General features: G+C 52.6%; 1 protein-coding gene and 1 long non-coding RNA gene across 2 annotated transcripts in view; one reads left to right on the forward strand and one right to left on the reverse strand.

Moving 5' to 3' along the window:
• The window catches only part of RNF169 (ring finger protein 169), a 32,285-nt gene extending 20,819 nt beyond the window's left edge, over positions 1–11,466 (reverse strand). Inside the window, exon 1 of the mRNA XM_064441587.1 lies at positions 11,067–11,466. Coding sequence (XP_064297657.1) covers positions 11,067–11,457 — 391 coding nt within the window. The 5' untranslated portion in view covers positions 11,458–11,466. The remainder of the gene's footprint in view (positions 1–11,066) is intronic.
• Positions 3,230–10,870, forward strand: LOC135311603 (uncharacterized). The gene is made up of 3 exons (XR_010371254.1): positions 3,230–4,130; positions 6,299–6,397; positions 6,512–10,870. It is a non-coding gene; the product is annotated as an uncharacterized LOC135311603 (long non-coding RNA).
• Positions 11,467–15,519: the final 4,053 nt, after the last annotated feature.

Consider the following 15,519-nt stretch of genomic DNA (forward strand, 5'->3'; position numbering starts at 1 on the left):
GGCCAAGTGCAAGGTCCTGCCCCTGGGCTGGGGCCACCCCGGTACCCACACAGGCTGGGGGATGGGGGGATGGAGGGCAGCCCTGCCGAGAAGGGCTTGGGGGTGCTGGGGGTGAAAAGCTGGACACGAGCCGGCAACGTGCGCTCGCAGCCCAGACCCCCACCCGTGCCCGGGGCTGCATCCCCAGCAGCGCGGGCAGCAGGGCGAGGGAGGGGGTGCTGCCCCCCTGCCCCGCTCTGGGAGACCCCCCTGCAGCGCCGCCTCCAGCTCGGGGCTCCTCAGCGCGGGACAGACACGGGGCTGTTGGAGCGGGGCCAGAGGGGGCACAGAAATGCTCCGAGGGCTGGAGCCCCTCTGCTGCGAGGCCGGGCTGGGAGAGCTGGGGTTGTTCAGCCCGGGGAAGAGAAGGCTGTGGGGAGACCTTATTGCGGCCTCCCAGGGCTTAAAGGGGGGCTGTAGGAAGGGTGGGGGCGACCTCTTTAGCAAGGCCTGCTGTGACAGGCCAAGGGGGGATGGTTTTAAACTAAAGGAGGGGAGATTTAGACTGGATAGAAGGAAGAAATGCTTTACTCTGAGGGTGGTGAGACACTGGCCCAGGCTGCCCCGAGAGGTGGTCAATGCCCCATCCCTGGACACATCCCAGGTGAGGCTGGACGGGGCTCTGAGCGACCTGATCAAGTTGGGGATGTCCCTGCCCATGGCAGGGGGTTGGACTGGGTGATCTCTAAGGTCTCTTCCCACCCAAACCCTTCTGTGATTCTATGAATTTGCCCCTCGCCTCCCAGGAGAGCAGTGCCGCGGCACCTGGTGCCCTCCAGTAAAGCTCAAGGCACCCGCGGGCAGCTCGAGCACGGATCCTACAGCACTGCACATAAAGGCAGCGGGCGACATCACAACAACTCATTATTTTCCTGAAAATATTTTGTATTTCCTTCCCTGCCGCAGGGGTGGGCGGGGGAAGCACAGACATGCCGACGACAAAGAAAGCAGAGTTCACGATGCATGACAGGAAAAGCACGCAATGATTTTCAGACCATTCTATGATTCTATGAAATTGAACCAGACCGGTCCTCGCACTGGGATGCAGCTAGGGAGGAAGGCAAGATGATTCCTCCAGCACACCTCCATGTGCTAATTCTGGATGTTCAGGTCCAGGACAAGGCTGGTCACCTCTTCCCATGCGTGCTATGGCCTAGGAGAACAACGGAAACGGGGAAGATGATGGGTGAAACAGATTTTTACTTGATTTTGCAGGAAAGCTCCTGCGTGCTCTTCCTTTCGAGTGAGCTGTGGGTCACCAGGAGTGGTTTCGGAATGAAGCTGACTTGGAAGGGCTGTTGGGAAGGCTGGCACTGGGATGCTCCTTCCAAGCAGGGTGATAGCACCGAAACAGTCACAGCGGCAGGATCAAACCTGGCATCCTGCTCTGTTATGCTGGCAGGCAAGAGTTTCATCCTATTGTGCTCAATCTTGGAAAAAACAATTGATTTCGGCACTATTTAAGAGGACAAAAGATTTTCTAATTAGTTAACGCTGGTTCTCTTTATAAGAGGCATCTGACTCGTAGCCTCAACCCCCCTGAATGACTCCATCCTTTCTTCGTTAGCACACAGGAGCGTGCCTTACGCACCATCACTGTTAATCCACACTCCTGACCCGCAGATCTTGTATTTACTGGCGAAAGATTCAGAAATATCCATCTGGTGAATTCAGCGACACGGGTTGAATAAAAATAAGTTGAACTGGATTCTGAAACCCTTCGATTCCCTGTCTGTCATTCAGAGGCTCCTGGGTTTTGCCGAACCGATGCCATCCTGCAACTCAAAGCTCTGCAGCCCGCAGCAGCGAATCCCCCTCACACCCAGCTTCCATGGAAACTTTCAGCAGACTGTGTAGCTTCCCTTTATTCCTGGCAAGGATAATCAAAACTTTGAGGTTTTCACTGTTTTTCCTTTTAAATTCCAGCAGTTAGTGTTTTTACTTGCAGATGAAGATGAGATCTTAATGATTTCAAAACAAAAAACAAGAAGTTAGAAGTCTTCCGAGTACGGAGAGGTTTGGAAACAGCTTTCCAACAAGAGTGGTTACTCTAGGTCTTTTAAAAGGATGCTAACTAAATTACATGAAGATATGCCAATGGCATACTTCATATATATATACACACTTTGGCATTGGTGGATCGGGCATTTTTGGAAACAAGAAATAAAAACCCAGAATATTTCAGCTACAAATCTGCAACTTTTTCATAAGTGGAAGAATCAGTAAGGCTGGAGCTGTAGGAAGACTTGGGGCTGTCACATACTGCTACGACAACACGCGGCATCGCCAGCCCCCTTCTCCTGCCCTGCCGTGGGCATCAGTGGTCACAGCAAACCGGAGGCAGAAACTGAGTCAAGCTAAAATCAATCTACTGAAAAAAAAAATGCAATCCTCCAAAGAAGTTTTTTCACCCCAAAGCAGCTCCTGCACCACAGCAGGCTCCAGAGCAGTTCTCATGCACAGCCAAATGTGACGAAAATAGTTTTAATCTAGTTTTGAGCCTAGAGTTCCAGCTGAAGCAGGACATGACACTAGAAAAACATTAATGTGGTTGATAGCTATTAACGTACCGTCATTTCTCCCTCACTTGCTACATCCTAAATAGGCTAGTACCAATAATTCTAATAACGTCCCTGAGAGAAGTCTTCCCAGCAGATTTTCAGACTCACAGAACGGTTTGGGTTGGAAGGGACCTTTGAAGATCATCTAGTCCAACGCCCTTTAGTGGTGGACTTGGCAGGGTTAGGTTTATGGTTGGACTCGACGATCTTAAAGGTCTTTTCCAACCTAAACAGCTCTGTGATTCTATGATCTTGCACTAGATTGGGTTGCTCAGACGAGGACAACCTGACCTTGGACACCTGCAATGATGGGGCATCACAACCTCTCTGGGCAACCTGCGCCGGTGTCTCACCACCCTCAGCGTAAAACATTTCTTCCTTATGTCCACTCTAAACCTACTCTCTTTCAGTTTAAAACCATTGCCCCTCGTCCTGTCACTACAGGGCCTGGTAAAAAGGCCACAATAAAGTCTCCCCACAGCTGTCGCTTCCCCAGGCTGAACAACCCCAGCTCTCCCAGCCCGGCCTCGCAGCAGAGGGGCTCCAGCCCTCGGAGCATTTCTGTGCCCCCTCTGGCCCCGCTCCAACAGCCCCGTGTCTGTCCCGTGCTGAGGAGCCCCGAGCTGGAGGCGGCGCTGCAGGGGGGTCTCCCCAGAGCGGAGAAGAGGGGAGAATTACCTAATTTTGCTTAATTCACATTCCAAATGCAGCGACCCCACTCTCCCAGCCCCGATGATAGGGCACAGAAAGCATTGCTTTCCCCTGCACCTCTTGTTCCTGTCTTCATTTTCAAAAGTTTGGCTTGGGGAGCTGGAAAAAAGGGCACAAAGCCACCAAAAAGTGGATCTAGACATGCATTAAAAGCAAGGCAGAAAACAAAAAAATCCATCAGTTAATGGGAAGAGGGCAGAGAAATAACTGACACAGTGAAAGCCATTCAGAAGAGTGATGCCTTGGTGTTTACCAAAAACAAACTGTGATCGGGTACTTTAAGAAACAGGAGTGCAGAAACAAGAAGCAAATAAAGACGGCACAAAAAGTGCAAAGGAAAGGTATTTCAGAAGAACTCTCTCGAATATCGTTTCTCATCCATATGGATGATCTGTCTTGCCTGGTTTCTACGTACAGCGAATGCAAGGCTGTGGGTTTCACACGATGCGCGTACAGTGAATAGGTTTTATGATAGGATTTATAAAATTTGTGAGTTGCACAGTGGTATAAATAGATGAAAGGCCATTTAAGCTAAAAGGAATGTACAAAGTTCAGGAATACAATAGACCGTAAATGGAAAGACCTCTCCAGGGACATGGCCAAGAGCCGGTCGATGCCTCTGCATGGTGTGCCGAGAGCCAGTCTGGGCGAAGATGGGAGTCGTTCAAGCCATATTGGGTATAAATCCAGAAGATGTGTTCCTGCTGGTAGCAACCCCTGGGAAGAGGCTTTGAATAAAGGAAGATGGAAGATGGAGAGGCTGTCCGGGGATGTGAGACGGAGAGAGGCGGCTTTAGAAAGCTGGTGGAATCCTCCTTGGTAAGTTCTGAACTGTTTGTGGTTTTCTCCGAGCCTTCCTGGAGCAAAGGGGTTTTCTTTAAGGTCACGGAGAAGTAGGGGAACGAAGAGGGGAAGCAGCTACTTGAAAACTGTATAACAGCAGGCTTAGTTTCAGTGCGCAAACGGGTACTACAACCAGTTGTTAGTTCATTAGCAAGTACCAGGAAGGTAACAGGCGGATGACAAACTAACACCAACTCTGTAAGAACAACTCACATTAATTCAATCCAATGTCTTTCTTTAATGGGGTAATTAGGGGATGAGGGGGAAACAAGTAATGTGAGTTCATCTCTTGGGGGTGAGGGGGTATTTTACCTGCTGGAAAGACCAAGATACCCACAATTTTTCTTTACAGAGAAAGTTAAGGACTAGCAGGACGCGCTGTGTTAGGGGTCACCCATGTACTTCTGAGCAGCCCATGCAGGAACTGCCTCCTGCGCTGTCCAAAACTTGCTCTGGACAGAAATGCGTGAGGAAATAAAGCCAGAAAATATGAAAGTAGGAACCCACTGCAAAGGAACTCAAAATCCTGTCCGTACGCCTCTGTGGAGAAAGAAGAGCTGGGTGGGGAGGGAGGAGTGTGGTATGAAGGCATCGGGGGGAAGGAGCTCAGAGTCCTGGATGGAGAAGCTGTAAGGAGTGGGAGCGGGGCAAGGAGGGACAGCTCTTAACCTCATGACGACAGGTTAAGAAATTTTGCTAGATAGGGTTTAGTGCCAACACCCTTTGGGCTCATGGAGACCACTTCGGCTCAGGTGTAGCATTGCACAAACACAAAAGCTCATGTGCTCTGCTGGAGCTGCCAGAGACACGCAGGCAACCCTGCAGAGCTGCCAGGTTGGGTACGGCAGGGCTGATCCCAAGACAGAACTGAAATTCCAGCAGACACAGGGTCATTCCATCAGGTTTCCTTGCATGTCAATTCCCAGCTCACCCTCTAGTTCCTGTATTACCTGGATACATCCCTGTTTTGCAGGATAACCCCATCCTCAGCACCCTGAGTAACAGGACGCCAAAAATATTTTGTCTTTTTCATTTGGAAGCACATAAAAAACCCCAATCTTAGAAGCACAGTGAGTGAAAAAAAAAGCCATTCGAGGTATAACCACTATTCAGATAGATGCACAACTAGCTGAAAAATTATTTTCCAAGAGTTAATGGTCCACTGCCATGCCAGGAAAGCCTCTCACGTCGGCCACTGGGGCTAGGCCTGCGGCTGGTCCTAATCACTCTCTTCGCTAACAGTTTGAATGGCAGATTTGAAATAATTTAAGTATCATGGATGGCCGGAGAGAGGACAGCAAGGGAGGAGACGGAGGTGCAATGACTCCGACAGTCTCATGGCAGGGTTGTTACTGCCCCTGAAGAGGCACCCCTACCTTATTTCTTTTCCTGGGCAGTTTTAAATTTAGCCCATCCCATCAAACAGCCATACAACACAAGTGCTGTGATGAGGAGGAAAAAAAGAGGTGGTGCCGACTTTAATCAGTTTGACGTGGGGAGTAGATCACTGCTTTTCACGTAGCAGGGAAAGGCTTCATCGGGATTGCCGTTTCTAAACTCTTAGCGCTGTGGTCTTGAGACAAAAAAACTGGCGACAGGCTACAGAACAACAGAAATGACAGGAAATTAAGGAATCACCAGGAAATGCTCAAGAACTAGACTGGTCTGGTCCAGCGGGGAAAGAGGGAAACCACAGCCAAAAAAAGACTCAGAGGAAGGAGGGGGAAGTCGTGTTAGAAGTCTGGCAAAAACACCCCACCCCTCTTATAAAAGCATCAGTTATTAATTGTTCTGCATAGCTACTGGGCAGAAGAGAAACAAAAGAAATCAGCTGCGTTTATAACAAAGGAGATTTTGATTAGATATTAGGCAAAATCTTCCAAGTGTTCACAGGCTGAAACAAAGGCGGCCGTGGGATCCCCTTCGGCCATCTGCATATGAACGGATGACTCATGTCTACGGGGAATGGTTTAGGTACGCTCGATCCTACCTCAGCGTGGGGAAGCAGACTTCCCCTGTCCCTTCCAAAAGCAGCCATTTATTCTCTCCCTCCCAGACCACTTTCACATTAGGAGTTTAAAACTCCTGACCAGCTTAACAAGCCCTTTGCTTAGAAAACTGAATTTCTGTTTCCCCGCTCACAGGGGAACACTTGTCCTTCAGCAATTTTCTGAGCTCCCTGAAGTCATCTATAATCTGGGATGGTAATGGCAGGATTGACAGGCAAAAATCTATCCGTGCGGGTGAGTATCTGATACTGAAGGTGGGCCTTGCGCCTGCTGTCAGAGAAGATACAGCCACGATCTCATCTGCTTGTCCTTTTTCACAAGATCCTTTTATTTTGTCTCGATTCCTAGGGTATTCCATCTTCCTTGGGAGAAATGTGAATGTACTTATTTTCTTACAAATCAGGCTGAGCACCTCGCCATGAACATGTTCTGTTCCTTCTTCTTGGCTAGCTGAATCCTCAAACACATACCCGCAGTCTCCAAGCCTCCCATCTGCTGCACCTATCTGCCTTCCAAGACTTTCACCAGGCAACTGTTTCAATACAAGAATCCTTACTTTGCAAAGTGTTACAGCCGGTACTGCATCTTTAGCTCAAAATTTAGTTTTACACCATCAATTAGGGTGCCTTTCCAGGTGCTACACGGCACTTAGGGTTGCCCACAGAGCAGGCAGAGCGGACATGGGACCTACAGGCCACCCAGAGCCTTCCAGAGCAGCAGCTGGAGGCCAGGCTGAAGGCAGCAGGGCAGCTCGAAGGGCATCAGATGCCCAGGAGCAGGCAAGCAAACCCAGCCCACGCTAAAGCACAACACCGGCGGCGAGTATGCATTGTCTCCACTTACTTCTATGCAGTTTTGTTTGATGTGTCGTGACAAGGACTTTGTCTTCGTACACATTTGTATAGCACCTAATGCAGAATCCCCAGTCTCAGCCCTCCTGAAGTCCACTATTATGTACAAATTCCAAAGAGAATGACAAAAAGTGGGACTTGAAACTATGATTCATTAGCCAATTTAAGCTGGAATAATCAAGGTATGTCAAGAGGTCATACCAAGTAGTTTTTAAGATTTTGCAGATTTCAAGTGATTTAATTCAATACATCAGCTTACCCAGCGTTTGATAACAGAATGACAGAATAGTTGAGGTTGGCAAAGACCTCTGGAGACCAAACCCCTCTGCTCAAGCAGGGTCACCAGCAGCAGGCTGGCCAAGTCCACGTCCAGTTGGGTTTTGACTATCTCTGTTGCTGGGAGACTCCACAACGTCCCTGGGCAGCCTGTGCCAGTGCTTGGTCACCCTCACAGTAAAAGGGTTTTTTCTTACGGGAAGTGAAACTTCTTGTGTTTTGGTTTGTGCCCGTTGCCTACCCTCTCCTGTCACTGGGCACCGCTGAGAAGAGCCTGGCTCTGCAGCCTTCACTGCCTCCTCTCTGGGAGGGAGCACGAAAACGGTCCGAGGGCTGGAACACCTCTGGTGTGGGGAAAGGCTGAAGGAGTTGGGGTTGCTCCGCCTGGGGAAGCGACAGCTGCGGGGAGACTTTATTGCGGCCTTTTTACCAGGCCCTGTAGTAACAGGACGAGGGGCAATGGTTTTAAACTGAAAGAAAGTAGGTTTAGAGTGGACGTAAGGTAGAAATGTTTTACGATGAGGGTGGTGAGACACTGGAAGAGGCTGCTCAGGGAAGCTGTGGATGCCCCATCATTGCAAGTGTTCAAGGTGAGGTTAGACGGGGCTCTGAGCAACCTGATCTAGTGCAAGATGTCCCTGCCCATGGCTGGGGTGCTGGACTAGGTGATCTTTAAAGGTCCCTTCCAACCTAAACCTTTCCGTGATTCTAAGATCACCTTCAGGAATCCTATGCCCCTGAGATGCGGGGGGAAGTCTGGAGCAAGGAAGACCCACCCTCGTTGGAGGGAGGATCAGGTTAGGGAACATTTAAACAAACTAGACATACACAAGTCCTTGAGACCTAATGGGTTGCACCCATGAGCGCCGAGGGAGCCGGCCAGCATCATTGTGAGGCCACTCTTGATTACCTTTGAAAGGGCATCGTGATTGGGAGAGGTTCTTGAGGCCCAGAAGAAAGCAAATGTCACTCCTCCCTTCAAAAAGGGCAAGGAGGAGGTACGACAGGGCCAGCCCCACCTCGAACCCTGGGAAGGTGACGGAGCAACTATTCCTGGAAACCACTTCTAGGCAAGGACAAGATGGTGCTCGGGAGGTAGTCAGCCTGGATGTATGAAAAGGAGCGCATGCTTAGCCAACGTTGTAGTCTTCTGTGATGAGGTGACTGGCTCAGTGGATGAGTGGAGAGCAGTGGATGTTATTTCGATCAGTGAACGGTCAAGAAGATCATTAAGTGACTGGAGTATCTGACGTACAAGAGGAGGCTGAGAGGGCTGGGACTGTTCAGCCTGGAGACAAGAAGGCTTGGCGGGATTTTACCAATGTGTTTAACTACCTGGTGGAAGACACTACAGAAGACAGAGCCAGGCTCTCCTCAGCGGTGCCGAGTGATGGGACAAGAGAAAATGGGTACAAATTGAAATACAAGAAGTTCCATCTATCTCCCTTTCTACTGTCAGGGTGGTCAAGCACTGACACAGGTTGCCCAGAGAAGCTGCAGAGTCTCCAACCTTGGAGACAGTCAAAACCCAACTGGACAGAGTCCTGGGCAACGTGCTGCTGGTGACCCTGCTTCGAGCAGGGGTTGGGGCTCCAGAAGTCCCTGCCAACCTCAGCCATACTGTGATTATCCAATAAGCCTCACTAATGTCAAGATAAACCACATCCAGTGCTCCCTCTCTGCACGTAGAAGGTCTGTAATGGATCAACTACCTCTGATTTCCACACTATTAGCCCAACCTACAACACAAGTGGCTAATTACCTTCACAGCTTTTAAGCCCAGCACAGACATCTAGTGCTGCTTAAGGACAAGCTTAAGCCTAGGCGAGAAATGCAGCAGAAATACCGTTCAAGATTACAGCTTGTTTTAGCTTCACCTCGTCAGGTGTTAACTCAACCGCTCTACAGCCTTACATCCAATTTGACCGTGGCGAGGTCTATGGTATGAAACACGATCAGAGCAAAGCACAAGTAGGCGTTAGTCTAGCCCAATTTAGCGTGCCCATGACAAAGCCATACTCAGGGTGTACAAGGTGAAACTCAGGTCCAGGTGTCTGTCCACATTTGGGGGGCACACCCCACGTTTCTCAGTGCTAAGACCCTCCACGATTCTCTCCAAGACAATTCCAGAGCTTTAGGAAGTTCAGGCAGGCAAATAACAACCAACATAATGATCATGTGCCTTGCTGCAAAATATACACATCTCAGATAATTCAGAACAATCAGAGAATTAAAATTAATCTTTTTTAAAAAAAAAACAACGAAACAAAACAAAGAAAAAAAAGCCAAGCCACTGCATAAGCATTCCTGCAGTGTGGCTGGATATTCTCATTCAAGCTAGGTTGGACCAAGCTGAGTATATTTAAGCATGACTGACACCACTGCCTTGGAGCAGCGATCAACTCAGGGAGTTTCTGTTGTCCCTCCTCCGGCTGGGCCAGGGAGGAGGAACCGCTCCCAGCCGTTTGGCTCAGCTCCCTCCGGACAGCCCGTCTGTTCATTGATTCAGCAAATCCTTCTGCGCGAAGGCTTCCCAATTTGCTTCCAGCAAAGGTTAGCGGGGTTAGTTCAAACCACCAATTTAAGCTGTTTAAGCTCATCCTGCCAATTTTTCCCGCAGCAAATTAGAGGGCGCTGACACAAGCATGAACCGGGAGACCAGTAACACGCTCAAAAAGGAACGGCGAGGGCACGGCTGGATGGCTAAAAGGACATTTATCCGTAGCTTAAAGCCTTGTCTGCTCTACAGGGCTCCCCACCAGCGCTGCTACGTCGGTGAAGCGCTCGCGTAGGTGCAGCGTAGGCGGCCGAGCTCTGCCAGCGCTGCCGCATCGCCTCTCCGACCAACACACACCGTGGCACCGGCAGAAGATCCCGGCGAACCGGGAGTTTTGACAGCAGCAAGGTGGGCATCGTCCGCAGCGCCTCGGCTCCCGCCGGGAAAGAGCAACACCGCCGGCTTAAACGAGGATTTATTTTAAATGGAAGGCAGGGAATAGTTTTCTAGGAGTTGAGGAAGGCTGCCGGCTTTCAAGACGGGGAGGAAACACATGACAAAAAGCCATGAACTCAAAAACGATGGACTTTTTCTTATGTCAACAAGGGACTCTGACTTCCCACGGCGCAAAAGCTTTCCTCTCTCTCGGCGCGGCAGCAACCCAGCCCTTCCGACGGCAGCACCGCTGCAACTGTTTGCTTTTTGGGCAACATTATTATAAAAATAATCAGCCGTTTGCCATTTAGGGATTCAAGCAGGCGCTCAAAGGGGACGCCAGAGCTGCCCCACATGGGGTGTTTTGTTAAAACCTGTAGGCAAGTGTGGGGCCGAGAACGGGGCGAGCTGCTGCTTGCAGCCCGCTGCCGCCCAGCCTTCGCACCTCCCCAGCCCGCCATCTCGCCGGTGCTCCACGGAGGGGTGCACCGTCCCGCTGCCCCCCATCCTGCCACCCCTGAGGCTGTCGGCGAGGGGGCTGAGCCCAGGCGCACTCGCTGCATGGAGGAGACGTTGATCTGGCTACGGCGAGGTGGAAAAACTTATCATTCCCCACCTCCCCGCTCCGGGCTACCCCTCCAAGGCCCATCTCCCACCACTGCGAAGGAGGGTGAGCTCAGCCCCGCCGTCCCCCGCCTTTTAGGCCCCCGCCTTGACCCCGCAGGACGGGGCTGAGCCCGCGCCGGCTCATCGCACCTCCCGCCCCCTCCCTCCCCCCTCCCTCCGCGCGCCGCCGGTGGGGACCGGGGAGGGGGGGAGGGGCAGGTGCCCGCCGCCGCCGCACCTTGGTCCGGCGGCCGCTGCTCCCCGCCTCCTCCGGTGACCGTCGTGGCGGCGGGCTCGACGCGGGCCTGGTGCTGGCGGCGGGCCCAGGTGGAGAGGCGGCTGCGGCAGAGCGGGCAGCAAAGGCCCGGGCCCTGCAGGCAGCGTTGGAAGCAGGCGAGGCAAAACGAGTGGCGGCAGGGCGGAGTCACCGCTTCTACCAGCGCCTGGCGGCATACCGGGCACTCCGCCACCGCCAGCACCTCCTCCTCCTCCTCCTCCTCCTCTTCCTCCTCCTCCTCCTCCGCCGCCGCCGCCCCGGCCCGCCCCCGCCGCCGCCGCCCCCCCCGTCGCGCCGCCACCGCGGCCCGGCCACCGCCGCCCGCCGCCGCCGCCGCCGCCGCCGCCGCCATCTTCTCACACTTTGAAGGGACAGAACGTTGGGGAGCGCGGCCCCGCCCCGACACACATAATTCATAAGGGGTCACGCCCACCATCGCTACATATTCATGAGTGTCGTGGCAAGATCCACCGCCCCTCCTCCGCGTGGGTCACGCCCACTTACTGAATATTCATGAGGGCCAGCGGCCGGGTATATAAGGAGGGGCCGCCTTCCTCTTTCCTCAGTAGCCGCCAGGCCTCGGCTTGTGAGGCGGCGGGTGCTGCCCTTACGGAACCCTCTGTGAGGGACGCCCCTCGGGGTGGATCCCTCACCACCCGTGGAGGAGCCCTGGCCCTGAGGGAGCCTGGTGTCCCCTCCACCAACCCTGGGGAGGGAGTAGGGCACGGTGGCTTCCCACTCCTTCAGCAAACACATATCCTCTAGGCCACGGCCTGCGGTGGGGGAGATCCACCACAGTTGGCTGTGGGGGGAGATAGTGTAGAATGGTTTGGGACCTTCAGTGATCATCTAGTGCAACCCCCGGCCATGGGCAGGGACATCTTGCACTAAGACCAGGTTTCTCAAAGGCCTGTCCAACCTGGCCTCAAGCACTTCCAGTGATGGAACATCCACAGCTTCTCTGGGCAGCCTGCTCCAGTGCCTCATCTCCCTCATAATAAAGAAATCCTTACGTTAATCTAAATTTACCTTCTTTCAGCTTAAAACGATTGCCCTTTGCCTGGTCACTACAGACTTCAGTTAAAAAGTCTCCCTCCATCTTTCTTATAACCCACTTTTACATGCTGAAAGGCTACAATAAGTCTCCCCTGAGCCTTCTCCAGACTGAACAACATCATCCTTAGGAGATAACATTCCCCGAGCCTTAAGCAGAAGGTGACGCTCTTCTATTTTCTGAATCATCTGATGTTTTGACTGGACCAGAAACAAAGAGGACACATGCACCATGTCTATGGGTGGACAAGCGCTGCTTTTAGCTCTGAGACAGAGGGAAAACACATTCAAGGAAGGCTCTGTCCCTACCCTTTTCCCAGAGGCTCACCCCACCGTTTACCCTACACCATTACAATATTTTTTATTTCAGCCTTGCCGGACGCTTCGGTGAAGGGTGTAATCTCAGGTTGTTCCTGCTGGCCTGAGTTTCATGGAGCTGCTTCAAATCCCTGTGGTTTCTCATGGGTTAAAGACCCTCCCTCTTGGATGGGGGCTCTCAGTAGCCCTGGAGTGTGTCTGTGGGGCATGACACAGCCCTCCGCCTGCCTCCAGCCCCTTCCAGCCTCCTGCTCCTCCTTCGACCCTCTTCCTACAAGATCCAGCAGCCGGTCTTTAAAAAGACATCACAAAATCCCCATGTGCTAACAATCCTTTTCTATCTTGATTTGCTGTTATGGTTATTCTTCCTTATATCCACAGCATATGCACCTTTTTGGACCCCTCAGCACTTGTTAAATACGGCTTGACTCAGACATCAACAGGCCAAGCTGTGGAGAACACCCATTTCGCTCTCTGGCTGGCTGTAAAGGTCCAGGAACACCACAGATGAGATTATCAGGTTATAAACCAGCAGAGCACAGAGGCCAGTACGACACCAACCCTTTAGCTTGATCCTTTCTGGGTAATATCTGCTTGTAGGTATTCAGTCAGCGTTTTCACTCGGTGACCACAGTGCACAGTTCTGCAGCCATGGGGTTTGGAGGAACCCAAAGCCACAACTTGCAGCCTCAGGCTAACCCCTTCCTCCCAGCCCCACACCCATGTTCCAGAAATTTCAGGTCACCCCCAATCCATTATTTTCTTGAAACAGGGACTTAAAATTTGTCACAAGTTTTCCACATCTGCTAAATAACTTGCTGAGGAGGGGTAAAAGGGGTGATCAGAGAATCACAGAATCATTAGGGTTGGAAAAGACCTCTCGGATCATCAAGTCCAACCCCCAACCCAACACCCCCAGGCCTCCTAAACCATGGCCCCAAGTCCCACGGCTACACGGTGGTTGAACCCCCCCAGGGACGGTGACTCCCCCACCTCTCTGGGCAGCCTGTGCCAGGGCCTGACCCCTCTGGCAGGGAAGACATTTTCCCTCACATCCAACCTAAACCTCCTGGTGGGGCAGGTCCTACTCTTGCCTAATTTAGGGTGGGAGCTGGGAGGTGAGGGGCAGGGAGGTGTAGGAAATCGCATCACTGAAACGGTGCACTTCCACACAGAGCCCATGAGGCTCTGCTCCTTGGATTCTCCAGGTGTCCAGGAACCTATCCCATTTAGTGCAGGGCACTAATTTACATTTCCTACACTTGCTTCCTAATTGCACAGAATACTTTGATGTGCATTATCTTTGAGATTTCTATCTTCTGTCAAGTTGATTGAAAGGTCCAGCTGATTAAGGAGCAATTAGACCTGCAAGGCCTCCTTAGCCCAAGCTAAGAAACCAGGCTAAAAACCTTATGAAGCTGCACTCCTACCTACGGTGCTCTATCAAGCCTTGCAGCTGCAGGGACAGCACTGCTGTACATCCATGGCTGTCGGCATTTGAAGGTTTGGCGATGAAGAGTTGATTATTTTCATTAATAACATTTAACAAATACTCCTCAGAGGTTTAATATGCGGAACATTCATTTCTGAAGGAAGACTGACAGCGTTTGGCCTGCAGCATTAAGCGATTAGCAAACGAGGAGGAGAGCTTCAATGCTCGTGGAATAGACTGACGATTTAACAAACAGATTTCACTGAGAAAGAAAGGCTTTGAACTATTTTCCTCCTGAGAGGTGCCGCATCCTATGGGGGAGCCTTGGAGGAAGAGATGCAAAATCACATTTAATCATCGTGGGTTTTCTAGGGGGAAGGGAGGGTGTGGGAAAGAGGTTGCAAAACAGAGCTGGTGTAGAAGGGATGAGCATCCAGAGTGGGGTGAGCTGGGGAAAGGAGGCAGCGAACAGCCAGGCAAACAGGCTTTGAAAATAAGCAGACAGCAAAGCATGGGCATGAGCAAGGGGTGCTGGCTGCCGGGTGAGCTCGGTGTGTACAGCAAACCCCAGCTCTATCCCTGTGGGGTTATCAGCTGCCTTAGGAGCAGACTCCTGGGGTCTGTTTTGTGGTAGCTCCCTTTTTCCCCTTCCTCCTTCGGGCACAGTTTACAGAGGGACACTCTTCCAGGAGGGAAGGGATGAGGAAAGAAGCTGTGGCATCCAGGTGCACGTCCTCAGGGGGAATGCAAACCTCCCTGCCATAGAATCACAGAATCCCAGCGTGGTGGGGGCTGGAAGGGCCCTCTGGAGCTCACCCCATCCCACCCCTGCTGGAGCAGGCACCCCCAGAGCAGGGGCACAGGGCCGCGTCCAGGCGGGGGGTGAATGTCTCCAGGGAAGGAACCCCACAGCCTCTCTGGGCAGCCTGTGCCCCTGCTCTGGCACCCGCACAGCAAAGGGGTTTCTCCTCATGTTCAGCTGGAACTTGCCATGTTCCAGCTTGTGCCCGTGGCCCCTTGGCCTGGCGTTGGGCACCGCTGAAAAGAGCCCGGCCCCATCCTCCTGACACCCACCCTTCGGATAGTATAAGCATTGATGAGACCCCCCTCAGCCTTCTCTTCTCCAGGCTGAACAAGCCCAGGTCTCTCAGCCTTTCCTCCCAAGGGAGATGCTCCAGCCCCTGATCCCCTTGGCAGCTCTGCGCTGGCCTTGCTCCAGCAGCTCCCTGCCCTTCTTGAACTGGGGGGCCCAGAACTGGCCGCAGCCCTGCAGGTGTGGCCTCACTGGGGCAGAGCAGAGGGGAAGGAGAACCTCCCTCGCCCTGCTGGCCACCCTCCATTTCATGCCCCCCAGGGCACCGCTGGCCCCCTTGGCCCCAAGGGCCCGGTGCTGGCTCAGGGTCACCTCGCTGCCCCCCAGCACCCCCAGGGCCTCTCAGCAGAGCCGCTCTCCAGCAGGTCCCCCCCAGCCTGTGCTGGTGCAGGGGGTTGTTCCTCCCCAGGGGCAGGACCCTGGACTGGCTCTTGCTGAATTCCCCGAGGTTCCCCTGGGCCCAGCTCTCCAGCCTGGCCAGGACTCGCTGGATGCCAGCACAGCCTTCGGGTGCATCA

The sequence above is a fragment of the Phalacrocorax carbo genome, chromosome 1 (genome assembly GCF_963921805.1).
Source record: "Phalacrocorax carbo chromosome 1, bPhaCar2.1, whole genome shotgun sequence".
Lineage (NCBI taxonomy): Eukaryota > Metazoa > Chordata > Aves > Suliformes > Phalacrocoracidae > Phalacrocorax > Phalacrocorax carbo.